The sequence below is a fragment of the Pteronotus mesoamericanus genome, unplaced genomic scaffold (genome assembly GCF_021234165.1).
Source record: "Pteronotus mesoamericanus isolate MK-2021 breed Mesoamerican mustached bat unplaced genomic scaffold, CSHL_Meso_final contig_164, whole genome shotgun sequence".
Classification (NCBI taxonomy): Eukaryota; Metazoa; Chordata; class Mammalia; order Chiroptera; family Mormoopidae; genus Pteronotus; species Pteronotus mesoamericanus.
The window spans coordinates 8,952,488-8,978,845 of NW_026555065.1; the positions used below are offsets into that span (position 1 = coordinate 8,952,488).

The 26,358-nt window shown below is 46.5% G+C and overlaps 1 protein-coding gene across 1 annotated transcript in view; it reads left to right on the forward strand.

The window, feature by feature from the left end:
• The window catches only part of MYO1E (myosin IE), a 190,957-nt gene that overhangs the window by 156,536 nt on the left and 8,063 nt on the right, over positions 1-26,358 (forward strand). Inside the window, exons 20-26 of the mRNA XM_054565347.1 lie at positions 1,187-1,301; positions 1,505-1,674; positions 3,454-3,599; positions 10,742-10,888; positions 12,425-12,582; positions 14,737-14,829; positions 17,349-17,550. Of these exons, the coding sequence (XP_054421322.1) occupies positions 1,187-1,301; positions 1,505-1,674; positions 3,454-3,599; positions 10,742-10,888; positions 12,425-12,582; positions 14,737-14,829; positions 17,349-17,550 (1,031 nt within the window). The remainder of the gene's footprint in view (positions 1-1,186; positions 1,302-1,504; positions 1,675-3,453; positions 3,600-10,741; positions 10,889-12,424; positions 12,583-14,736; positions 14,830-17,348; positions 17,551-26,358) is intronic.

Sequence of the window (26,358 nt, forward strand, 5' to 3'; positions counted from 1 at the left end):
GAGGGGACAGATGTGGCTCCTGAGTAGAGACCCAGACAAACAGAGACAACAAATCAGGCCCAGCTGCCTTCAAACCAATTTCGCTTGTTTACTTCAGGAACATGTTTGCAATGATTGTTCATCATCTATATTTTGTGTTTTTATTGGTGCATTTTATTCTTTTTCCTAGAGAGTCATGTAAGCCACTTCCTAGGTGAACGCAAAAGTTTCCCGCCATTTTACAAGTTGATTCCATGAAGGTTTACAGAGAAAGACTTCTGTGCCAGAGTGAGGAAGAGCTTGGCAAAGCCTGGAGGGCTCTTGTTCACTTTGCAGCCCCACCTAATCTTGGTTCCAATTTTCTCGTCTGTAAAATGGAGATAATAGAAATATGTGGTTCATGCAGTTGTTGAGGGGTTGGATGGAGAAAAAACAATGCACATCCAGCAGCTCATTGCAATCATGCAAGATCCCAGAGCTTCACTGAGTGGGACGCAAGGATCAGTATTAATTATTAAAATGGCCTGAATCTCAAGACCTGCTGGTGTCTGATATGGGCCCCTAGCAAAACAGCCTTAGTTGCTCTTTGCGAATCCGGGCCCTCGCCAGCACGTCTGCAGACCTGCTCTACTCACTGTGGTCCTGCTCTCCTTGGGGAATTCCATGTGGCAGGAAGTCTGTGCTTTCGTGGAACTGAAAGTAGGGCAGACCTCTTTCCACGGTAGCACTAACTCTGCTCCTGAAAAAACTGGAACATTCAATTAAGAAACTAACTGTATGCAGCACTAAACAACAGCCTCCACCAACTCATTTGATCTAGCATCTCATATCCTTTTTGGATCAAGGAAGGGAATAAGTGGATAAATTCTGAATCATTCATTTAACTCTCACAGAGATTATGAACAAGTCAGGGCAGATACATTATCAAGGTCCAACTGAATGCACTCAGATCCAGCTATTTCTCTTTATTTGTTGTTGTTGTTGTTGTTGTTGTTGTTGTTAATAAAAAAAATAGAGAGCAGTAAAAGTTAATAGTGATCATAAATGATGTCCCGTACTAATCATGTTTTCAAATTTGTCCCTCAGTCTAAGAAGCTGCTTTATATGTATGGCCTGGACTATATCAAAATAACCCTGAAATAACCCCCCAAAAAGTGATGCTCAGGTCTTATGGATTGGCTCACATTTGTCTTCTTTGCATTCACAGCTATTTCTTCTAGAGGAAATGAGAGAGAGAAAGTATGATGGATATGCTCGAGTGATACAGAAAACGTGGAGGAAATTCGTGGCCCGGAAGAAATACGTCCAAATGAGAGAAGAAGGTATTTCAATCATTTTGTTTCATGCATTTAATAAATCTCAAGAATAATTTTGGGCTTAGATGAAAGTTCCAAGTTCATCTTAACTGTGCATGTAATAATCGTGTGTAAAAAATCTTGCATTTCCTTAGAGTTTTTCTGTGCATTTTCTTCCTTTTTCGGGGGGACTGACCCTTCTCCCTTCTCTGCCTTTGTGGGAATTGCAGCCTCAGACCTCCTATTGAACAAGAAGGAAAGGAGGAGAAACAGCATTAACAGGAACTTCATTGGGGATTACATCGGCATGGAGGAGCACCCGGAACTCCAGCAGTTTGTGGGCAAGCGGGAGAAGATCGATTTTGCAGACACAGTGACCAAGTACGACAGGAGGTTCAAGGTACACACTGGCTGCCCGCCCCTGAGAGTCACCAGATGGATTTCTTATTGTAAAAATAACTCAAAGTTTTTCTTTCTTTTATTGCCAAAACAGAATATTTCCATTGTAGAAAAATTTAGAAAATACAGAGAAGCCAAAAGAAAAATAGCTACCTACACCCATTTTGTGTGTATCCTTTAGAACAGTTTTTATACAGACATACTTCTATATAGTTAGTTTTATAAAAATGAGATCTACATTATATGCTGGCTTATTTTTCTGTTTTGTTTTTTTTCTTAACATACCAGGGAGAACGCTCCGTATTAATAGATATGTCAGTATAAATTATTTTGTTTAGCTGCATAGTACAAATCCATTCAACAGATACTGCGTATTTTTTTATCCTCACCTAAGGATATGTTTTTATGGCTTTTAGAGAAAGAGAAACATCAATATGAGAGAGAAAAGTCAATCAATAGCCTCTAGTATGCACCTTTACCAGGGATCAAACCCACAACCTAAGTATGTGCCCTGACTTGGAATTAAACCCGAAACATTTTGATGCATGGGAAGATGCTCCAACCAACTGAGCCACCTGGTCAGGGCTACTTTTTTTTTTTTAATGATAGTAGAAAAAGAAGAAGAAAAAGTCCCCTAAGAATGGATTAATGAGAAACTGATTAAAAATATAGCATCTCTTGCCCTGGCCGGGTGGCTCAGTTAGTTGGAGCATCGTCCTTACACCAAAAGATTTGCAGGTTCAATTCCTGGTCAGCGTACCAACCTAGGTTGCGGGTTCGATCCCCGGTCCGCGTGCCTACAGGAGGTACCCAATCGATGTTTCTGTCCATCTCTCTCCCTTCCCCTCTCTCTAAAATCAATAAACATATCCTTGGGTGAGGATTTTTTTAAGAAGTATGCAGTGAGCATCCTTTCATGCATATCTTTGTGCACTTGTTTGCTGATGCTTTTGTTTCCAGTCAAAAGATTTAGAATATCAGGCAATATTGCAAAGTGTTCTTACCCATCTTCCCTGAGTGAACGAGTAGCACTACTTTCACGTGGCCACTGGAGGGACACTGATGTGCCTCTTCCCTTAGGCACCTTCTTTCTTTTGCCTGATAAAATCTTGGCCTTAAAAGTGAAATCTGAAGCCACCGTAGTTCATGGATCCATTAACAGCTTTTATTTGTTTATTTGTTTTCTGAGCAGGAAAAAAATTGAAATAAATGAAATAAATAACAGTATTAACTTAACGAGAAGGATTATGGTGTTTTACGGAAGCCATATCATTCCTTAGAACCCAAATGCGGAATGTGGTGGCAGCGTTGCGGCAGCCACTATGCATGCCAAGATGAGTGCTTATGTCTCTTGGTGGTGTTTGGGGGTAAGGTTTTTGGGAACCCACATATTCCAAAGTCTGTTGATGCTTGATTTTTAAGGGTTATCATTAAGATGAAAATTTATCCATTTTCAAAAGTCAAGAAATATCATGGACTCAAAAAAATACAAATGTTCTGTAGCAGATAATTGGTAAGGCCACCAAATACATGGGCTTAGCGGACTGTCCCTTTACACCTGTCCCAACACCTTAGGCGGATCCGTTTGAGCCTGCCATTTTTGTAAGTCAGAGAGAGTCAAATGTCATTAATTTCATATATGTCAGCCTAATTACTATTAACAGTTGTCCCCATTTGCTACCCAAGTCTACTTCCCTTCATCTGGTAACAGATGCGCATATTGTGGACAGTTGTCACTTGGACATGTGTCTCCGCCTTCTGAAAGCACCTCTCCTTACAGGGTGTAAAGCGAGACTTGCTTCTTACGCCAAAGTGCCTCTACTTAATCGGCCGAGAAAAGGTTAAGCAGGGCCCAGACAAAGGCCTTGTGAAAGAAGTGCTGAAGCGGAGAATCGAGATGGAGAGGCTCTTGTCCGTGTCCCTCAGGTGAGTGGCGGAGGCAGGGGTGCCCCATGTCTCCTCAGTATCGTCACCTGCTGTTCCAGCACAGCCCGATGAAAGACCTGGTCAGGCTCCCCAGGTGTCTCTGTCATGATGAAGAGACCTGAACTTCCTCGTCTTCCCTAAGGAGACCTGGCCTTCGTTGGTCTCAGGGACCCTGATTTGACAGGAGTGAGATACCAAGAAAAAGTCGTGTTCTGGTTAGCTCCTCTCATCAGGAGATATTCAGATCCTTTGTTCCCACAAAAGTTGAGAAATAATCCTAGTATATGAAACAAACAGTATAATTTGCTGTTCCTGAAGTGGGGCCAAGGGTCCAGAGCCCCGGCCCCAGGCCTGCCTCACCCACATGGAAGATCTAAGCCATTTCACCAGCAAAGGCCCAAGCAGAGGTGGCCTTTAGGTCATCGGTGTTGTTTTCAGTTTGCTGTGACCTGTGCCTGTCCAGGAAGGGAAGTTCCTTTGGACTGACTCCTTAAGGTCCTTTCTGTCTGTTCAAACCAAGGAGGGAATATAAATGGGTCTCCATAACCTGTAGCCTTGGAGGCATTGCCAAATGTTCCCTTCAACTCCAAGTTCACAGGCTGGGAGGGGCCTTTGCTGTTCCTGTCAGCACCCTGGCAGAGGTTTTATTTTGGCAGAGGGGCTCTGTGCTTCCGAGACTTCCCTAAATCCTCCTGTGCTGAGAGCTCCCGGACTAAGTTCCCTCTGACAAGAGGGAATCCTCCAGTCCACAGAGGGCTAAGAGAAGAGGAAGAAAGGCTCTTTGAGCTCAGTAGCTTTCTCTTTGAGTTGCATCCCTGGGCCCTTTGAGGATACCGCTGCCTCGGCTAGGCAACCTTTGGGCTGCCATTTCATCAAAAGTAGTCATGTTCCAGTTGCTTGTGAATGTGTCTTCCTGGAATCGGGACATCTTTAAACTCATTCCACACAGAAAACAAAACTGCTCTCCAGAAGAAGTGAGGGGTTCTGTGTGCTGAGGCATCTGGCCTACCAGGCTGGAAATACTGGCTCCAGTGAAATAATCCAAGGCAGATTTCAGGTGGTGTCCCTTCTTGCCTATGTCACTGTGGTTCCGGATTCTATCTGCTCTCAATTTTCCTGATAGAGGGCCAGGTGGTGCAGTGAGGTTGAGTGTTTTAAGCATTTCAACTTAGGGTGTGAGCCCCTCAGCAGCCTTTGGGTAGCCCCGTCTCAGGTTGGTCTCATTGTCAGGAATTTAAAAAAAAAGAAAAACTTCAGGCGCTCTCTCAAAAGGTTCTCAGAAGGTCTTCCTGAGCATCTGACTCCTTGGCTGGGTCACAACGTGAGCCACACTCCTGGCTAACTGGGCCCCAAGGCTGCCGTTGGTGTCTGAGGAACCCAACTGAAGCTTCTCTTTTTTTCCTGGCACGGGGACCAGCCACACCTGAGCTAAGCTGGGTTAGCAGGAGCACATGCCAGCTCCGGAGCACATGTGCTCATTAGGCTGAGAATGATTGTGATCCTTCCTGTCATTATGACCAGGCCTGTCGTCAGCCTGCACGCCACTCAGGGAGTGCTCGATCATAAATAATCATACCTACGTCTGCATCACCCACGTTGACGCTATCTTGTTGATCAAGTCCTTGAGGCTTATCAAGGTGTGGTTTTTTTTCTTTCTGTCTTTTTTTTGTCTTCTCTCACAGTTTCTGGGCATACAATGTCCCATGGTAAAATCATCTTTTTTTTCCTGCTTCCTCTTTAGTATTCATGATGTGGACACTGGCTTCCTGTGGCCTTTCCTTGTTAGAGGCTGTAATGAAATGAGATATTTAGCCTGAAAGTTGCTCTGACACTATGGGCCAAAGAGCTTGAGTCATTTTAGCTTGTGATCTCTGCATGTTGTAGTCACTGGAACTCACGTTTACCAAGACTAATACTGTTCCCTTATTTCCTTCATTCACTGGGTTAACCAGTGATCTAAATCAAGTTAGCAATGCAGCAAGATGGGTGATGGTGTGTAGAGACTCAAACCTGGAATATAAATTGACATTGGTACCACACCACCAAACTTGTGTGTGTGTTCAACATATTTCAATACAGATATAGAGAAAGATTATAACAGTTGTCTTCCATTTCAGAAAAGAAGTTCTAACATATATGTGTGTTTTGAAGACTGTGTGAGGCTTACTACTTGACTATTGGCTGGAATGACCACCTAATGACCTTCTAATTAAGACTATCAAACTGTCAAGTTTGAAAGATCAAACTGGATCTTTCAGCCCATCTCTACCTCTTCTGACATAACCACTGTCAAAGCAAAATTGGGCTTACAGCTCATTGTTCAAACAAATCACCTATTTGAAAACAATTATGAAACAGTTTGGGGAATTTGAACACAACTAAATATTTGTGATGAAGGGTTTATTATTCATTTCTTTAGGTGTGATAATAGTATTAGGGCTATTTTTATTTAAAGAGGGTTTATCTTTTGAGATACACACTGAAATATTTAAGGATAAAGTAACATAACAGTTATACTTCGCTCCAAAATAACCTGGTTTGTGTGCGGAGGTGGGGGGAGTAGGCGGTAGACAGACATGATTGTCTGTGGATTGATAATTGTTTAAAGCTGACATGCGGAGGTTCATTCTTCTATTCTATATATATTTGAAATTTTCCATAATAAAAAGTTATTTCTAATTCTCCAGTAGACATTATATTTTTAGAACCATTTACCTTCTGTAAATATACTGAAATATATCTAGTTGAATTATAATTGAAATTTTTAAAAAATACTTAACTTACAAGAAAAAAAAGGAGGATAGGCCCAATAGCTCAGCGGGATAGGCAGACTGCAGTCGTTCAAAGGGACGGTAGGATAATTTGAACAGGAAAAGTCCTTATCTAAGTAGAAGTTAGACTGAAACACTGGAGCCTGAGGCCTGCCTTCCCGGAGACGTGATGACAACATAGGAGGTGACGCACCAGCACAGAGTCGAGACATCGGGTTTCCAGGGTGCAGAGTCTGCCGACAGAAGGCCAAGCATCACTGGTTGAAGGATCCTTCAAGAGCTGCTTCTTGTCTGAGTACTGACTTCGCCGCACTCTTATTTGAAAAACTCAGTTTGCTGGAACGGTAGCCACAAGGTGTCATAGCCTATGCTTTCTGCTTTCTTGTTTTGGGGCAATGAGATTGGTACAATCAAATCTCCTATTTGGGGCCTCTCTCTGGTGCAGTCTTCGTTTCAGTAGCTGACCGCCAGAGGCCTGAGACCAAAGGCTATGTGGCTGCCTATGTGGGTCAGATTTTCCAATCTTTGTATGTAATGGGAAAATCAACCTGGAAGAAGGGGCTCTGGACAGTGCCCGAAGCTTCTGGTGGCTGGAACAATCGACTTCGCCACCTGCTCAGCTGACCAGAAGCATTACTGAAAGTTTGAGTTACTGTGACTTGTTGTGGCCTTTGAATTTTGGGAACCTGGGAGATGTCGGCACTTTGGTACTGACCACCTACGTTGTGTTCAGCCCAGGGATTTCAAGGTGAATGAGACTTAGTCACTGCCTCAGGGAGCTCCCTCCAGTTCTGGAAGGGGGAGCACACACCTGGGTAAGCCTGTGCCCCACAGGTTACAAGCGTTCAGAGAGTGATGCACAAGGTACTCCCAGTGTGCAAAGATGGGAGGGACCCTTTGCACCTTGGCACCTCCGGTTGGGTTGGGAGCTTCTTCTGGGAGGCCTGGGAGGAGGCTCAGTATGACCTTTATCTGCACTTTCTCAGAGAAATTAAGTGGGCTCCCAAACTGGTGCCATTGGTTTCTCTGAGTGGTAAAATTCTGGAGAAGGTTTATTTTCTTCTTGATTTACCTATGTGCTTTCCAGTTTGCTGAAAGGAGCATATATTTCATAATCAGGAAAAATTTTTGTAAAGGCTTACATAAAGGCAGGGCTGCCCTAGTAAATTGCCTTTTTGGTTTTAAGGGGGGAAAAAGAAAACTGCTTTAAGACTTTACCCAGTGTTTGGTAACTAACGTTTTTTTGAAGAAGGTACTAGTTAAGGGAGTAAAACAAGATTTTCTGGTATTGTCAGCAATACCACAATAAGCCACACGGATGAGGGGATGAAAAACAAGTAGAAAGCCAGAGCAGTGACTATGCTGGTAAGGGATCTTTTAACACAAGGTACAAACATCTGTAAGGAATTGCAGCTTGAGCATGTGAATAAGACAGGAGTGAAGTCCAAAGATAAGTCTGATTTTTTTTTTTTTTTTTTTTTTTTAGAACAAATAAATGTCAAAGCTTTGTTTCCGGATCTAGGAGTATGGGCTTAGGAGAAAAGAACGCCTGGGACTCGGGCCCGGACAAAGCAAGCCCGGGTCATGGAAGGGAGGGGTTTTCGAATTGCGTAGTTGAAGTCAAAGGGTCCAAACACTCTCTCCTCATTTCCAGACTCATGCCGATTACTGACCTTGAAGTTCTGGGCTGCTTGCTTCTTTTTTTTCTTTATGGGAATGAAACACGTAATAAATCTGAGCACATTAAACTACCCAAGGTTACTTGTGTTGGGCTCATTTAGCGCTGCTGAATGAATAATCAGTTCTGCCTAAAGTACTACCTTACCAAGACACGCCCAGACATGTTCAAGAATGTTGAGTCAAGCTACCTAAACGGGAGCATCATACCTCACCCCACCTACCAGGAAGTGTGGTGCATCCTGTTTTTACTCTTTCCCTACTGTGTGCATTCCCTTCCTAAGGCGACAGTCTCCTTACTCCTGGGCTAGGAGGCTTGCACTTCATTTCATTGATTCCAAATGACTTGGAAGAGGTGTTTTGAGCAGCTGTTACCTAAGTGCCTTTTGGAGTTTTGGATCACTATAATTGAGGTGATTGAGACGATTCCAGAATTTTCTTAGAAATAGCAGGAGGATAGTAGATTTGATACCTCAACACTCTGAGGTATATTGTTCCCAAACTTAAAGAAAAGTTTTCAATTCCTATTTTGGAAGAGTTTGTGAACTAGGACGTATAGTAAAGACTGAGCTGTCCTGCAATACCCATTCTCTCCTCTACCTGTTAATGGCTGGCAGGTTACCCAAAGACTACATTTCCCAGGCTTCCTTGCAGCTAGGTATAACCATGTGACATAGTGCTGGCCACTGGGGTATGTGGAGAAGTGATTGTACCACTTCTTGGCCTTACCTGTAAAGGGAAGGAACACATACCTGGCTTCCTTGCACAGTAGAACTCTCACATTGGCCCTGAATGTTGTTTTTGCACATGCTATTGAGTGACAGATAAAAGATACATTGTTTAAACCACTGGTTGTCAGGATCTTCACCAGAATAGAAAAACGTGTACCCCAACTATCTGAAAAGTATGCGGGAAACCTTGTTGCAATGGACAAATGTCTGAAAACAAACTCTTAAGGTAATAATGATGACCAAGTGCTCCACCAAACTGCCATTATGTGTCCAAAAATACCTGTAAAGTATTCTGACTTTGTGGCTGTGAGGAGCCAGCTCCTCTCCCAGGATGAGGGTATCTTGCTGCTCATTTACCCCATTCCTCCTTGAGGTTTGTTTACACTGCCATTTGGAGTCTTTGAATTCCAACTGTGTTGCGGTCCTACCTGAGACCTTTATTCTCCTGTGGATTACTGGGCTCCTCCTGTAGGAAGACTGGGGGACTCAGGTTTCAGGGAGGGAAGCTGTGGCTACAGCTCTAGGCTTGGTCAGGTTCAGCTCCCTAGCTCCCTGCCTCAGGCCAGAGAGAGAACGTTCCTGAGAAGCCAAGGATCGTCCAGCAAGGCAAGGCTCTCTCTGCCCGAGGAATACCTCTGGTCCCACAGACTGCCCACCCTGACCTTGCACGTATTCATGGAACTGAACAAAGAGACCTCAGGAGCTTAAATGGGTCAGATTCCACGTGGAAGAAGAATCCCTCATCTCAGATTCTCCACACCCCAGTCCTTCCTACTGGCCTCACCATATGGCTTTGTCACAGCACAATGATCCTACTCGTACAGTGGGGCCAGGGGCCCCAAGAGCAGGGCACAGCTCCTGTGTGATATGACTCAGCTCTGGTTACTAAGAAGACATGTCATTAGCACTTCCTGTGCTTGGAGGGATTAAAATATTACCATGGTCAATTTATCAAAGAGGGTTCGCTTAATTTGCTTTTAATACCTGGAAAAACACTTACCACACCTAATGAAATGTCCCTTACAGGGTTGTTTAGATATTTGACAGTGGTGCTTGGGTGTAATTATAAACCAGAACATTATGAAGTACTCGCGGTGGTAGCCTTCTTCAACTGGGCTATACACCTATCAGCTAAGGAGTAAAGATTGTCAGTTATATGTGTGTTGTGATTTTCACAAAGTCTAGCTGCGCCTTAAGATGGAACTGTGTATAATCAATTTCCCACTACCATTAGGTATTTTCCCCTGGACTGGCTTTGCCTTAGCCTTTTTCCCATTTTCCCCTCCAGGCATGAGTTTGCCCCCAGCCATCCCTTGTCCAAACATACAGTTTCCCCAAAGATGTGTTCTTTCCCTTCCCTGTCCCGCGGAATGTATTAGCTTGAACGTGATGATTATGCTTGCTTTCTGTTTGTATACATGTCTGGTGTATCTCCGTGCAGGGGTATGTGTGTCCGTCCGTTCAGCAGCACCTGGCACATGTTACAAGCCGAGCACCAAATACTCAAAGGCTCCTAATAATGAGCGCATGTGAAGCCCAGGATGTCGGCTTCTCTTTTGATAACTGAGCTTATATTCCTTCAAAGTAGGATTTATTACAGTAGCTACAGCCATGTCATCAATTCTACTAACTTAGAACTTACGTGGAATTGTTCATTTTCAGCCATCTTCTACTCATAATGTTCTGGATTTATATGTTCTTAAGAACATAGAAATTGAAAATGGATTTTTTTAAAAAAGTCATGTGGGAGAAATATTTTTGTGTATGCTTTTGGTGGGCTATAAACTTTCTTCAAAAGCAGATTTCAGTGATTTTATTATGTAATTCATTGTGTTTTGTTATAAAGATTATCACAGAAAGATTGCAGAAACCTAGTGCTCTCTTATAGAATTGAAAAAATGAGTGAAAAAATGATAGAATAAATGAAAGTGCAACTTTTGTTATCTTTCTAATCTCTTTGCAGTACGATGCAAGATGACATTTTTATTCTTCATGAGCAAGAGTATGACAGTTTGCTTGAATCCGTCTTCAAAACTGAATTCTTAAGCCTCTTAGCAAAGCGTTATGAGGAAAAAACCCAGAAGCAACTACCTCTGAAATTTAGCAATACGTAAGTTGGGACCTGGGGCCCAAACTTCCAAGTAAAACTAGAGGGGCCCTTGATCTCAGGGCTGGGGTCCAGGCTGAGAGGAGCAGAGGAGGCCTGTGGGGCGGCCCCGGTGCCTGACTGGCTCTCGGGGCTCGAGCAGAGCCCAGCGCTGGCTGCCTTGGCTTCTTCCCCCGTGGAATCTCAGGGCTGCAGGATGCAGCTCGGATGCTTGTCACACACTTTGAAAAGGTCACTTTTGCATTTCTGTGAAGCAATGACTTCACCAAATGGCGTGTTCTGTCATTTGGACAAAGGTCACCCAAGTGAGGCAGGGAAGGCAGATTTTTGTTTATCACCAATAAAAGAATATTTTATTCAGCAGAGTAGCCAGAAGTAGAGTAAGACGAGGACAAGAAGAAGAAGAAAGTGAATGGAATGGGAGCTTAAGTTCCCAAAATCAATGCACAATAAAAATCTATAGGTGGGGCGCTGGGGACTTGTAGGTTACTGGTGGCCAATGTCGGGGGTCTCAGCTCACCTGTTTTTGCTTTAACAACATGGTCTCATGGACCAGATACTGGTATACTGTCAAGCTTCTAAGTTACTTTTTTTCTTCTTAAATTTCCATCTATAGCATGGAGATATTTTCCATCTCTTACTACCCACAAGAATGAGGCCACAGTTAAAGCCTTGATTCCACCATGAGGGAAACTTACCCTGCTTAATGCTGCTGTGGTTGCATTGAAATAGATACTGGTAGCTGTATGGATCCATTACTGCTTTTCCAAGGAACAATTTGGCTATTAGTACCAGGAACAGTTGTTTTTGTCTGGAAATTTGTAATAAGGGAATAACAAAAAAAAAAAAAAAAAAAGGAAGACTGAGCCAAGCCACTCAATAGAATAATAGGCAGCTACTTAAAATTACGATTTTCCGGTCTGACAACATGAAAAAATATGTTAAAAAATACAAAATTAAATTAGGAGGATAAGCAGTATAAAAAATAAAAACTGGCTGGGAGTCTTGGGGTTGTGCGTCAACCTCCCTATTAGTTGGACTTTGGTTGCTAAGTGTTGTCTTGTTCTCTCCCTGGGATGGGGGAGCGGTGGAGGAGTAGAGCTTAGCTAAATAATAACCACATTCTATGCTAAGGAAGACACGGGCCGGCGTGTGTCTGGCATCTCTCAGTCCTTCACAAATAGACCAAGGGAAGCCAGAGAGAAACCTGAGGACACACTACAGCAGGTGTGGCCTGGAAATTGTCCCCTCCCTGCTGTCCCCCAGGGAGTGCCATTCGAGTCTAACTGCAGAGTGACATTGGCACCTGCCGTGGGGCACCTGCTCACCACCTGAGTGCCCATCGGTGCTGGGCCCCGAATGCGTCTGCCTCTGGCCACTGGGCTCCCCTTACATCCTGCCAGACCCGTGGCTCTCACAGTCTTCTTAGGGCCCTGTGCTGCTTTAGGTGTCCTGGCCTTACCTCGTGCTTACAGCAGGTTTGGCCAGCAGAAGACCTCCATTCTGACTTGTTAACGCCAACGAACATGCTTATCGCAGGCTTGAAGTCAAGTTGAAAAAAGAGAACTGGGGTCCCTGGAGTGCCGGAGGCTCACGGCAGGTGCAGTTCCACCAAGGCTTCGGTGACCTGGCCATCCTCAAGCCCAGTAACAAAGTGCTGCAGGTCAGCATCGGACCCGGGCTGCCCAAGAACTCCCGTAAGTGTCCAGCGGGCCCCACGCGGAACCAGGGCTGGGCTCCCGGGCTCTCCCGGCCTGGCCTCCCCTCACCCTGCTGCGCACCAGTCCTCCTCCTCAGCCCCTGCTCGGGCTGCATGCACGGGTCTGCAGGGCAAAGACCCAGGGCCTCTGCTGCCTCCGGTGGCTGGGTTTTCTTCAGATTCAAACATTTCCAATTAAACCAACACTAAGGCAAACACATGCTCAGCCTTTCTGAATGACCTAGTAGTTATGTCTGGTATTCCTGGCGCCACAATATTGTGTTCAAAACAAATCGGTTTGTTGGCTTTACATTTCCTGGCTCTTTCCAGTCAGATCTTGTCAACAGTACAAAACCTATCCTTCCCGTCAATTTTAAAGAAATTGGCCACATTTATCAACTCTAGTGGCTTCACTAGGTTACTGTGCATCACATCTAGCACCTCTCCCCCTCATTTAAAGCATGTCATTAGATGGCACACATCACCAACACACCCTAGATTACCTCCTTCACCTGCCTTTGGGTCCTTTTTTATTTATAGGTGATAATTTATAAAATTGTATTTATAATAGACAACAGAATAATCGTATATACTACATGTATATATAGTGTAGATAGCTCTGTAAAACTTAGTCCATATGTGTGGTCAGTCATGAGTATGCCGAATATACAGCAGGCCTTTATGAAGTCTGTCTACAGAGATACACATTGACGTGCACTATGATGCACTAACGCAGTAGAGACAAACAGCCAGTCAGAAAATGTTGCTGTATGTCTGTGTGTTACTCACTACTTGTAAAAAACAGCATATTTAGGGGCGACTGTTTAGAAAATATTTTTTTAATTTATTTTTAGAGATAGGGGAAGGAGGGAGAAAAACATCCATGTATCAATTGGTTGCCTCTCAGGCACCCCCTACTGGGGACCTGGTCTGCAACCCAGGCATGTGCCCTGACTGGGAATTGAACCAGCAACCCCTTGGTTTGCAGGCCGGCACTCAATCCACTGAGCCACACCAGCCAGGGCTAGGGGGGATTTTTGAAGATACTTTTAAACAAAAGAATTCTTTACAGAGAGGTGGACGGGGTTGAGGGAAGAAAGTGGGGACCAGGGACAAAAAACAGCAAGACACTGTCATTACCCCTAAGCCTGGAGGGACAGAAGAAAGAAAGAGTTGAGTCTAAGGAGGCAGGCAGGAAGCAGCAGGATAGATACCCCAACTTCTCTCTCCTCTGGCCTGCAGTCTCCTGCCAGGGCACGGAGCGTGGCAGGGAAGGGCCGCAGATAACCAGCAGGATGTGCGTGAGCCGTGTTCAGTGGGCCCCAGAGTGGAACACCGTCTCATTGTCTCACACGGTGACATTGCCCCAAGCACCCCAGACCCAGCTTCTTTGCTTTGTGCTCTTCTGCCTTGTCACTTCCTATTCTTCTTGTTACAAGGAGTTCCCTCTGTGCCCCTCTTTTAGCTGGTTTAATCCTGCCTCCCTTCATGTCCCACTGGAGACCTTCTTTGCTGCTCTCCTTTCCGGTACCTATGCCTCATCTGGCCACATGTGGCCCTACCATCCCAGCCCTAATTCTGGCCCGTGATGCTGTTCTATTTAGCACTAGCTCATTCGCTAATTCTTCAGGTCTCTGTCCAGGGTACAAGTCTGCATCTACCCTTCATGGCCTCTGTATTTAATTAGAAGACTATATAACACAAACTCTTGCATGGAAAGCTCCTGACATAAGCAGATACCCAGTTAGTGCTGAAATGTGCTCCGTGCCGGTGACCTTGGTGTATAGCACTTGCGTGTTCAGTTCCTGTGCTGTGTTCAGAACATGCGGGCAAACATTAAAATGTCCCATCTCTCTCTTTTGAAAGTCTGCACAAACAGAGACACCTTTGTAAGAAATTTTAATACCTCTTAGTACAGTTATTGTCTGTAACATTTCAAAACTATACCCCCACCCACATAACCCCCAGCCCCCTCCTGGCAGGCTGCGACCAGGACAGGATTGCCCTCAAATCTCTCTTCTTCTCTGCAATCAGCCTCCTCCAGACCTGGGTTCTAAACGTCTCCCAAGTTTTGCATAAGCAAAATAACATCAGGAGCCATAAAACCAACCAGTAGTACTGACTATAACTTTGTCTTGCTTGTTTATTTCAGGTCCTACCAGAAGGAACACCATTCAAAACAGAGGTTATTCCACTGGTACTCACAATCCCAACTACCCCGTGAGAGCTGCCCCTCCCCCGCCAGGTAAGCCCAGCGTGTTCTAGACAGGGACCATTAACCTGAAACAATCACTTATAAAATATATTTGGGAAGAAACCCATTAGCAAATAAATGCACACACATTAGCCAGCCATGAGCCATTTCAGTGCCAGATGCGTCGCAACACAAGGGCGCAACTTGTGACCCTGAAATCCAGGGAAAGTATGGGCCGGTGAGACTGAACTGTGTCTGAGTTAACGATCTGGATTTCACTACCTAGCACTATTACTCCCTTAGGAAAGGCTTCCTCCAATCAGGAAAAGACAGGAGTTCCTCATCCTGGACAACCAGAAGGGTGTTGGCTTTTGAGCCGGAGGGTGCTGCCTTTATGGAAATGGGAGTGCGCCGGGTGTGACCTCGCTGCCATCGCCCAGTTCCAGCCAAATACCGTGACAGTATTTTGCAACGAGTTTATAGCTTAATAAATAAGTTGGAAATGTTTGTTTTTAGTCAAATAGGCTCTAGGAGAACTGCTCCAACTAAAGTAGTATCTGAGATACCTAATTGATAGAATAAATGTTTTATTTCATTTTTTTGATACAAATAATGTTGAGATCTTACGTTTCATGTTTCTCATTTTTTATGATAAAAATATAATATGCAGGTCAATAATATCCAAACCCAAATAGATGTAAGACTTTCCGCCCTTAATAATATGGTTAGTGTTTGAAGGGCGCTCTCCAAATTCACAGAAGTGTTTCTCCATCACTCACAAAGTTCAGTTAATAAAAACCTGCCGCTAGAATGTTTGATGTTAATAAGTTTGGGATTTTAGGTCAGAAAGGATCATCTTAGAACCACACTTAACTCAGATCATCCTCGACAAGAGAATCTTATGTGTAGTCGTGTCTGAGTTAAGCAGTAAAAAGCATTTCTTTTGATTCCTGTGCTCACATATGGACACCGTGCCTAGCCGTGAGAAACCAATCCTCATCTCCCGGAGCTCCTGTCCTGCCTGGCCCAGCTGCCGGTCCTGCCCTCTGCCTCTATCCTTGAAGAGAATCCAAGCACAGAATAACCTAAGAGCGCCAGTGTGGTACGGTGTCACCGAATGTGCCAGGCCCTGTGCAAACCCCTGGCCAGACCACCTGGAAAGCTCATGTGCCTCAGCTAGCAACCAGTCACCTCAGACCAAATGCCTGGCCTTGAGCCTGGCACCCACCCACTCTACATGACAGTTTCTTCATCAGTAAAATGAGGCAGCTGGACCCGAGCCTCTTAGCTCAGCACTTCTCTCACCATCTGTGGTGAAGGACCTGTGTTGCTGTTGCTCTTTTGTCTTAGTTTTCAACCCACCACACACCATAATTCTTTAAGGTAAAATAAAAAGTACTAAAAGAATGGAATTTTAAAAGCATGCAAAATAATAAGCCAACACCTCTTACTAGATTTAACAAATAGGAAATATGCCCGTGAAACTGCTATGAACATTTCTAAATGCTTATCCTTAATTTCTGAATGTATGGCAGGCGAGTGGGCAACGAGCCGCATGGGGGGGGCCTCCCGTGGACCCCCCTTTCGGGGCTCACAGCCCTGGAGCACCTTGCCCCTCTCTTGACCTTGACAACCTTGGCAGCAGCTGGGGTCTCACCAAGCTCCCCGTTTCTTTAATGAAGAAATTGACACTCTGAGAGTTCATAATCTGGCTCGAGGCCAACACAACTCTCAGAGGCAGAGCCAAAACTGAAGCCCTGGTCCCTCTTCTAAAGTAAGATCATCCCGCTGGTGCCAAAGGGTTTCTCCCTCAATTCAGCTGGAAGAGGCTTCCTGGGGGTTCACCCAAGTGTGCCTTGAGGAGCCTTGCTCTTCGTCACCATTGCCGGCCTGCCAGTGGGAGAAGAGATGAGGGCCGGTCCATACCCGGCGTGGGAGGATAATGGCCCTTGCAGCCAAGGCCCGTGGTTCGGAGCCCGGCACCGCCATCCCTTACTCACAGATAGTGTGGTCCCGACTGGGAGCAGCCGCTTGGCTGAGAGAGCTCGCTCTGTCCACACTGATCCCAGCAGCGGCCCCATGTCCCCTGCCTGTGGGGGGTGCCCCCTCCACCTCTCAGAACAGGCTTCTGCAGAGAACCCCCGAGATTGACCCTTGGAAAATGGGTGTCCCACTGTTTTAACGGCTGCCTCCCAGCCCTCTTGAATCACGACCTTATAATTTTTCTTAGACCCAGGTATGTGCCTGCCTCCCTTGAAAGGTAGTTTCAAGCTTACGTTTTCTTGGCTGGGCTTCAAAACCCTGAACACCTGGTGACTCCACTGTCAAATTCAGCCAATGCATGTGAGCGTATGCCTCATTCCAGGCGCTTGCTGGGCAGCTTGCGATGGACTAGCTCTATTTCTCACACCGTATTAGCAATTACACCCTCCCTCTTTTCACATGGGGAAACTGAGGCCTGGAGAAGTTAATAAGTTGCTCTTGGTTAATAAATGGAAGAAATTTGGAGAGGCTTTTAGCAAAGGGTCATGAAATTGAAGCTTTATTTTGTCTTCTTGTCCTCTCTCTAGGATACCATCAGAACGGAGTCATCAAAAACCAGTTTGTGCCACATCCCCACGCTCCTGGAAACCTGAGGTCAAACCAGAAAAGCCTATACACCTCCATGGCCCGTCCCCCCTTGCCACGACAACAGTCCACCGGCTCGGACCGCGTGTCGCAGACTCCGGAGAGCTTGGATTTCCTCAAGGTCCCAGACCAGGGTGCTGCAGGGTAAGATTCCCCAGGCTCGTGACCTCCATCTCCCTCACTCACACCCAGGGCACAGGCATCCACGGACTGTCCATGCACGACTCTAACGTTCAGTTCTCCACCCACGTGTTGTATCCTAAGACCCAACGCTACGAGGCCCTTAGTTGCATTTCTAAAGGTACAACCAACTAGATAGCACACAACTCATTCTCCGGGAACAGCTTATCTTGGTAACATCAGAAGACGGGTCCCCTTCAGCCCTGAGATTCAATGACACTGCGATCTTTTTCACGCTCTGGCGTGGCTGAGGAATAATGGGTTTTTTGATTTATGTCTATGCCTGCAGTTGCATAAATACAATAGCTCAAAGAGTCATTAGGCACGTGGAGAATAACATCCCTGAAATTTATGAGATGTAGGCATTTGTTTATGAATACAGATCTTTAAGGCTTTAAAAGGAGAGATTTTCTGGTTTTCTAGAACAGAAAATGAAGAGTAATTAAAGAAACCTCGGTTTTTTCCCAGAGGAAGTGAAGATTCCTGAAACTGTAGATATTCAAAGAGTTATCAGTGTGGAAAGGGGGTTAGGTACATCCGGTGGCGTCCCCAGGCATGTAACTAGGGCTGACCTCAGGACAATGAGTGAACTCTGCCAGGAGGTAGATTTTGAAAGCAGTTAAAAAAAAATCATCCTGGTACACCCTGACCGGTGTGGCTCAGTTGGTGGAGTGTCAGTCTGCATAGCGAAAAATCACCAGTTCAATTTCTGGTCAGGGCACATCCCTGGGTTGTGGGTTCGGTCCCCGGTTGGGGCACATGTGAGAGGCAATCAACTAATGTTTCTCTCTCTCTCCCTCCCTTCCCCTCTCTCTAAAAAAATAAAATCTTTTTTAAAAAAAATTTGGTAGCCCTAGATGTTAGGAGCACCTTATCCCTGGAGCTATTCAGGCACAGGGCAGATGGAAATCACCAGGCAGAAATATTGTTGAGTGATGTTTTCAAATACCAGAGGAAGCCAAGAACCCCCTTTTCAGCCCCTATTACTCATCTAGTTTTGGACCTGCTTCTTCCCCTCTCTAAGCTTCATTCTCCTCATCTGTACACTGATGTAATGCCACCAAGCTTGCAGTTGGTGGGAGGACTAGAAATGACACATACAGTCCCTAGCATGGTACTGAGCCTCTAGGAGACCGCTAGTTTGGTGACAGTGGTGATGGTGATAGTGATGACGCTACAACCATTGTCGTGAGGAGCTTGGCCCCGTGACTTCTAAGGAATCTTCCAACTCGGCATGATTCTCAGTGGTGGAATAGTTCTCTCTGCTGAACCCACGCTCGCCCTCTCTCGTGCCCTCCTCCATTTCCCATTCTCTCCGTGTCTCTAGAATGATGCGGACACTCCCCGTGGGATCAGGAGAGCTGTGTGCACAGTAGGGCAGTGCTGGGGGCGAAACGGCTCCTCCCACGGAAGGGGCCGCCACCCATTCACCTCCATGCCCCATCATGAGAGGTCTTCCTGCCTTGTCAGCTTCCTTCCAAAGAGCACAAAGCCCTTAGGAACTTTGCCATACCCTCTCCTGGTGCTCGTTTTCCCCTGGCGAGTCGTACCTCGCCTGGGCTGCAGATCTGAGAGCACCGTAGTTTCCTACAGATGGCCATCGGTAGCGTGCACTCCACCCCTTCATGAGATCTCTCCCCTGCCCGCCCGCCCCCCCCACTCTGGTGTAACTAGCTGTATTGCCTCCGTGCTGATGGTCATGGTCTACCTGACTGGCCTGGTCTAAAGCAGCAGTGTTCAAACTGTATTGAGCACCAGGGTCCCTGGAGACCTTGCTGTGCACGTCCAGTAGGAGACTCTGGTTCAGTAGGTCTCGGGTGGGGCCCGAGTATTTACATTTCTGCCATGTTCTCAGAAGATACTGCTGAACCAGGGACCATATTTTGAAAAACACTGGTCTAAAATCTGATTGCTAAAGCCAGGGAGGGTTCTGTGTAAAAGTAAATTGAAAGAGTGATGTTGAGGCGACCGGATTACTCCATAATCCAGACATACACTATTCAGATGAATGGACATCACTAAAATTATCAAAAAACCCTTTCTGGGCCCAGTTGGATGTCCCAGAGAAGGAAGGGGATTAAAATCAATGAACAAAACGCACCAAATCTTTTAGCTCTGTCTGCTAGCTTCCTACTTGCTTTGGTTTTGGCAAGCAAAACCGTCTTTCCAGCCTGCTTTTGCAAGTTGCAGACTTGCACACCAGCCAGCTGGGAGCATCTGTCAGCCAAAAGCAGGCAATTTAGGAACACTGTGTCTTAACCGAGGCTGCTCCCTTCCAGCCCTCAGCTCTGTGGTTCCCTGTTTAAGCCTTTCACACCCTTCACCCCTTTCAGACTAAAGATCAGGCATATGTGATATTATCCTGGTGACGACCGTGAGGCTGGAAGGAGAGGACACACACAGTTGTCTACCAATCAGTACGTTTTCCTGACTGTCGTGTAAAACTCATGATCGTATTAGGCCCACTGAGTCCAGTAGCTACAAGAATCTCAGGCAGTCTCCTCGCTGTGCACTTAAATCTGCGGTGGCGCAAACATTTCTTAAGGAATTGTACTCTGGCCCTGACTGGTGCGGCTCAGTGGGTCATGCGTCGTCCCAGAAACAGAAAGGTCGCAGGTTTGATTCTGGTCAGGGCACTTGCCTGGGATGCGGGCTGGGTCTCCAGTTGGGGGCGCGAGAGAGGCAGCCCTGTCTTGTTTCTCTCCCTGTCTTTCTCCCTCCCTTCCCTTTTCTCTAAAAATAAATAAATAAAGTCCTCTTTTAAAAAAATAGAAATTGTATTCTAGTTAAGGGCCTAAGCTTTTTCTTAGTATTAATTTTCTAAAAACACATCAAAGTAAAAATGAAAACAATGTCTAACGTGGCCAGAGACCCTAGACGTGCATTTCAGGAGGAGCCTCGTGGTTCTCTGCATTTAATAATGCCTCTTTGCCAAGAAAACATGAATTGCTTTATTCCACAGGAGGTTGCTGGAGCCAGCAGGGAGCTTTGGGATCCCAAGCTTGTGCCTTTCCAGAAACACAAGTTTGTGTATATACACCACGGTCCCCAACAGTGACCTTGAATCTGCCAATCTAGAAAAACAAGATTGCCAGTCTTTCTCTCCTCGGGCTTTCACACCCTCGGGTTTATCTTTCCTTTCCCTCTCCCACCCCCAGTGCACTTTTCTGTACAGACATATTGAGCATAAGCAATCATTTCTTTTGGATCATGTAATGTGGATAAAATCAAGTGGTGTAATTAGCACCTCAAGTTAATTCAGGAAAGTCTTTTTCAGTTTATTTTAGGTTCAGGCAAGGGTTTTTTTGGCGAGAACATGAAGTCTTCACTACATTAATTACCACCCCAACTGCATCCTTGACTCTTGCCTTGCCACGTGTGTGTCATGCTCGCTATTCTTCTCGTCGTCATTGTTGTCATTGTCATCATCGTCCAAGAAAACTAAGAGATATAGAGTGGTCACTATCTTGCAGTCCTTTGGCCTACCTTTTGAAAAGCCTGATTTGGGAGACAGGTACTTTGCTGATTCTCAGGGAAAGAGAACAGGTCAAACGAGAATCATATACGCAGCCCATTCGTCAGCCGTCGCTCCGCTTGATGGGAACACTCAGTGTGCCGGTCAAGCGTGCTTCATACTTTCCCTCCTGTAACTGAGATGCACATCATCTACCTGCACTTCCTTACTGGATGTATCAAAACCCACACCGGAGATGACTTTTCTGTTGGCCTTTCTAATCCCGTGGTCCATTTCCTGTAAGGATGACTTCAAAACATTCCAAGATGCTCCAGAGGTTAATCCAACTAACATTTGCAGAGACAGGGAAGCACTGGGAGCGCTCAGCGGTAGGGCTTCTGGCCACACCACAAAGGACGGATCGATAGAGAAACTGAAATGCCGCCCGGTGTCTCTTGACAAGATCCTTCTAATGGAGTCATATTTTCAAGGGGCCTAAAATTTCCAAGCGTCCAATAGCAATATTTCTCAACCCGCAAGCTACAGGAGCAGCAGCCATCTCCTGGCCCGAGCAGACACGAAGCTCAGGAATTCCTGGCATCCACTCCCGCGTTTCCAGTAATGTTTATAGATTCAACCTTTTGGAACAGACCATATTTTAAAGAGCCAGTGAAATAAAACGCCATTATTTTCCTTCTTGGAATTTCAAGGCATGAATTTCGCATCTGCAGAACAGAGACGTGATATCTGGGAGCTCAGTCCCAGCTAACCCTGCAGTAAGCTAGGTGCGCCCTACTGCCCCAGAGGTGTGGCAGCTGCAGAGAGGCTCACAGAAGGCGGCCTGATAGAGTCACGGTTGCGGGGACTGGTTGTGAGTCCCAGTTCCTGTGTTTGTCTCTTTGTTGATTCATTTGAATATTGAATATTTACTGGGCCCTGTGCCTTCTTTGTGCCACATGCTGGGCGCATGGATCATTTCACTAATTACCCACTGTGCTGCCTCATGTTTGTACTTATCTTTCTATACCCTGGTGTCCGTACCTATAAAATAGGGATAATAATATAATTTTAAAGCCCACTCCTCAGGGTTTCTTGGAACTAAAATAAGGGCTTTGTAAACGATAAAGCACTTTGCAGCTTGAACAAGTATTTGTATTTGTTTTATGACTGTTACTCATGTACTGTGGTCTTGTGGGGAAATCGTAATGTTCTATCGGGATTGAAAAGTGGGCATCCTCTGGCCCAGTGGCTTTCCGTGCTAGAACCCCAGAGCTCTGGACTCCATGAGGCTCTACGCCTTAGGCATTGCTGGCTTTAATGGGGAACGGGCAGCCGGTGGGAGCCCAGACAAGGGGACCAGTCAGAGGGACACCTTCCCTGCCCCCACCCCCTCCACGTAATAGCTGTGCTGCTCTGTGGGCTCAGAGCACTAGCAGAACAGGGCTAATAGTGCAACAGACACTAGCTGTGTTTGGACAGAGTAAATAAAGCCCAGAACTCCTCCCACTCTGCTCTTCCATGGTCTTGTCCTAGTTAAGCATCCAATCACCGTAACAACTCACATCCCCTGGAAAGCGACAGGCATTCCCAGGAGAGAGTGAATGAGCAAACCCTCAGTTTAGAGAGCTTGGTTGTCACTGATGTCGTTGGGGCTTTTTTTTCCTAGTGGGTTTTTGGCATCTTGCAAGAATGGGCAGCTGTCCATGAGGGTTCAGGTGTCAGTCGGCCTCTCGATGTGCCGGGACAAAGGCGCCCCTTGGGCCTCCCCGTCGCTAACTCAGGCCTTCCCAAAGCAGGCCGACGCCGTGTGCTGCAACTCAGGAAACTGGTGTGTGGGCTATAATGTGGTCACATTAGAGGTCTAATGCCCTACTCAGGAAAAAGACCTGCTGTACAAGTAAGGTGCTGTAGCACAGCTCCTTCCTGTGCTTTCTTAATGGGGAACAGACAAAATAAAGTGGTGTGTACAAATCAGCCTGAAGTATCGGTCAAGTAGCAATAGGAAAACTGAATTACATTGTGCCACAATTACCTGTAATGAAACATAGATTTGCTCAGTGATATGGAGTTTTCTAACAATGAACTTATATATGTGTGTGTATTTATATATAGATATATGTGTGTGTATACACACATCTGTATATATGTGTGTATATATACATGTGTGTGTGTGTGTGTGTATACCCCCATATATAGAACCTTTGTTATTGAAATGGGAAAAATAATTTTGTTACTGTGAGTCTGAAATTCTGGCTCCAACCCTCATGATCCCAGTGAAATAATTGTGTTTTTTTATTTTGTTTTGTTTTGTTTTTTTAGTGAGAGAGGGGAAGGGAGGGAGAAAGGGAGAGAGAAACATCGTTGTACAAGAGGAGACATCACTTGGTTGCCTCTCGCACGCCCCGCACCGGGGACCCGGCCCGCAACCCAGGCAGGTGCCCTGACTGGGAATCAGTCGGCATCCTTCCAGGTCGCAGGCCAGCACTCAACCCACTGAGCCACACCCGCCAGGACAATGAAATAATTGCTTTTAAAATACAATTTTCAGTCATGTCGGGTTTATTAGGAATGCAAACATCATAAAATTCCAGAAGTAACAAATTATCTAAATCATGTGTATCCATTACAAAACAAATCTAGGCTTTCCCACTATTTGTCACTTTTAGATAAGTGAATGTGAGTTTTCCCTGAGGGTGTTACGAGGACAGAGGTGTGCTGGTGAACAGCCGGCTGTCTGGAGCTGTAGCATCCGCCAGCTTCTACTCTAACTGCGGCCAACTCCAAGCTACCGCCATGACGGCTGCCCCTGGCCTCAGAGCTGGGAAGAGAGGCACAGTCGCACACTGGCCACCGTTAGGTAGGGCCGTCACCACCCATAAGCCACAGACAATAACCTCAAGGGCATAGATGGAAGTGAAAGGTAGTGAAATAATTAGGAAGGGTTGTTATGAGTATTTATTGCCTTTGCTTAGATATAATTTATTCACTCTTAAGTGTGTTTGATTTCACCTTTAATAATGACTGTTTAACAACTGAGCCACGGAAATCCTGGACGCAGGACAATCTGCTCTCACAAGCTGGGCTGAGCCGGTTCCAGCTGCCTGGGCACGAGGGTCTTGTTTGCCATGCGAGGAAGTCCGAGTCCCTTCTCCTCCGCAGTGGCCAGCCGGCCCTTGGCTGCGAGTGAAGGGCTCCAGGTATCCGAAAGAGCTCATTAATTAGCTTCTGGCAGGGCACCGAGAGCCATTATCTGTCCTCATTATTGATTACACAGGATCGCCACCTAGTGATGCAGAGGAGATTGTGCGGCCTAGGGCTGGGCCAGTCTGACGCGGAGCCCGGACGTGGCTGTTCCCGCTGACTGTGTTCTGTGGTGGCCTCCAGGTCTGCTGTGTGGTGACTCGCAGACACGGCGATTGCTTCTTGGGCACAGACCTCCTGTGTTCCCTGTACATCTGACCGTGGAAATGGTCTTGGGGGCACTCGGAAAGCTCTCTTAGAATTAGGAAAAGGACCCGGGCCGCTGCCTGAGTCCCCCTTTCCTAACAGATGAAGACACCTGAAGAGGTGAAGTGATGCACCCAAATTATGTGCCGGCCAGTGGCAGAGCTGGGCCTCACACCCACTGCGCCGGCCCTGGAGCTGGGGTCCCTCACACCCACTGCGCCGGCCCTGGAGCTGGGGTCCCTCACACCCACTGCGCCGGCCCTGGAGCCGGGGTCCCTTCTGCTGCACGCTGTCACTCCAGCAGAGCATGCAGTTTGAGGCCACATGGTGGTGTTCCTGGTGAGCAGACAGGCCAGGCCCTGCCCGAATAGTGACACAAGTGGCAGTACCACTCCATTGATCCCCTGCTCTGAGCAGCGAGGGCTACCAGAGGGTGTGGGGGTGGGGGGCAGGCCGGAGATTTGAAGGCTGAGCAGGAGTTAGCAGCACTAGTTGGAGGGCGGAGACAGTCCAGGGGAGCAAGGCCAGAAAGGTAATTGTGGCGAGAGCTCCGGGAGCCTTATGCACACGCCACTGTGTCAGCCAGTGCTGAGCCCAGCAGGAAATCCCAGCTCCCCGCGTCAGGCATGTCACGGGGGCGCCGTGAGGCTAAATGAAGCAACACCTGCGAAACAGCCTAGCACGGCGCCTTGCCCAGGACAGGCGGAGCCCGGGCAGGTTTAGCTACACCTCGTACAGCTACAGGCAGGGGTGCCCAGATGACATCCCGTCTGCTGGCACTCGCAGGAAGAATGGAGACATGCCCTATGTGACAGTGAGGCAGGAGTGGCTGGTGAGGAGGACAGCTTTGCCCCCCTGGCTCTCTTTGGGAAGACGCTGCCTTCCTGGAGCAGTGACACCCCTTCCCAGTCGCAGAGGCCACTTAAACAGGAGAGAGCCAGACAGTGGTGACCTTGGGTCGCCCTTTCCCGTGCAAAGCACAGAGCTGTTCTCCACCTGCACACCCATTCCCCACCAAACACGCTCAGCAACAGCACCCACCTCAAAGCTGCTGGGCCGCCCCTGCTCCCAATTGTGGGGTGCTGTGAAGCCCGTTCAGCTGGCCGATAAGGGACCAGATGGCTTTACATGGCTAGTATGGTAGCAACTGTCCAGGGCCTGGGACAATCAAACCAAGTTACCCAGGGTCTACCCAGGAACCCAGATTCCCCAGTAATCCCTGAGTTTTTACTTTGGTTGGTTTTACTTTGACTTTTCTGACAAAGTAGCCTCTGGTGCCTTGGGGTCAAAGCCCCCCGCCCTGCGCCCTCCACACCGCCTGGGACACCAGCGGCTGCAGCGTACACGCTGGCCGAGGGCACTCTGGCTGTCAGCGGAGCCCAGAGGGGCTCTTGCCATTTACTCTTTGTTTTTTAACCAGCTTTGTTTAGATAATTTTTTTTTTTTTAAAACCAAACTGTTTTACAGTACAATTCGCCTGTTTTTGGTTTAGTCACAGAGTTGTGCAACCGTCACTGTAGTCTACTTTTAGAACATTGTCATCATCCTAAAAGAAAGCCTCTGCCCGTCAGCAGTCGTGCCCCAGCCCCAGCCCCAGCCCCAGCCCTGGGCAGCCACGCTCACCTACCTTCTGTCAACAGCAGTAGCCTTTTCTGGACATTTCATATAAGCAGAAGCATCTTTCTTTCGTTACATTTACTCCTAAGTATTACGCTCCTTCTTATACCTTGTAAATGGAATTGTTTTCTCAGTATCCTTTTTGGATTGTTCGCTGCTAATGCACAGAGATGGAGCTGATTTTTGTATATTGATCTCGTATCCTATGATCTTGCTAAACTTGTTTATGAATTTTAATCGTTCGTTTAGTGTGT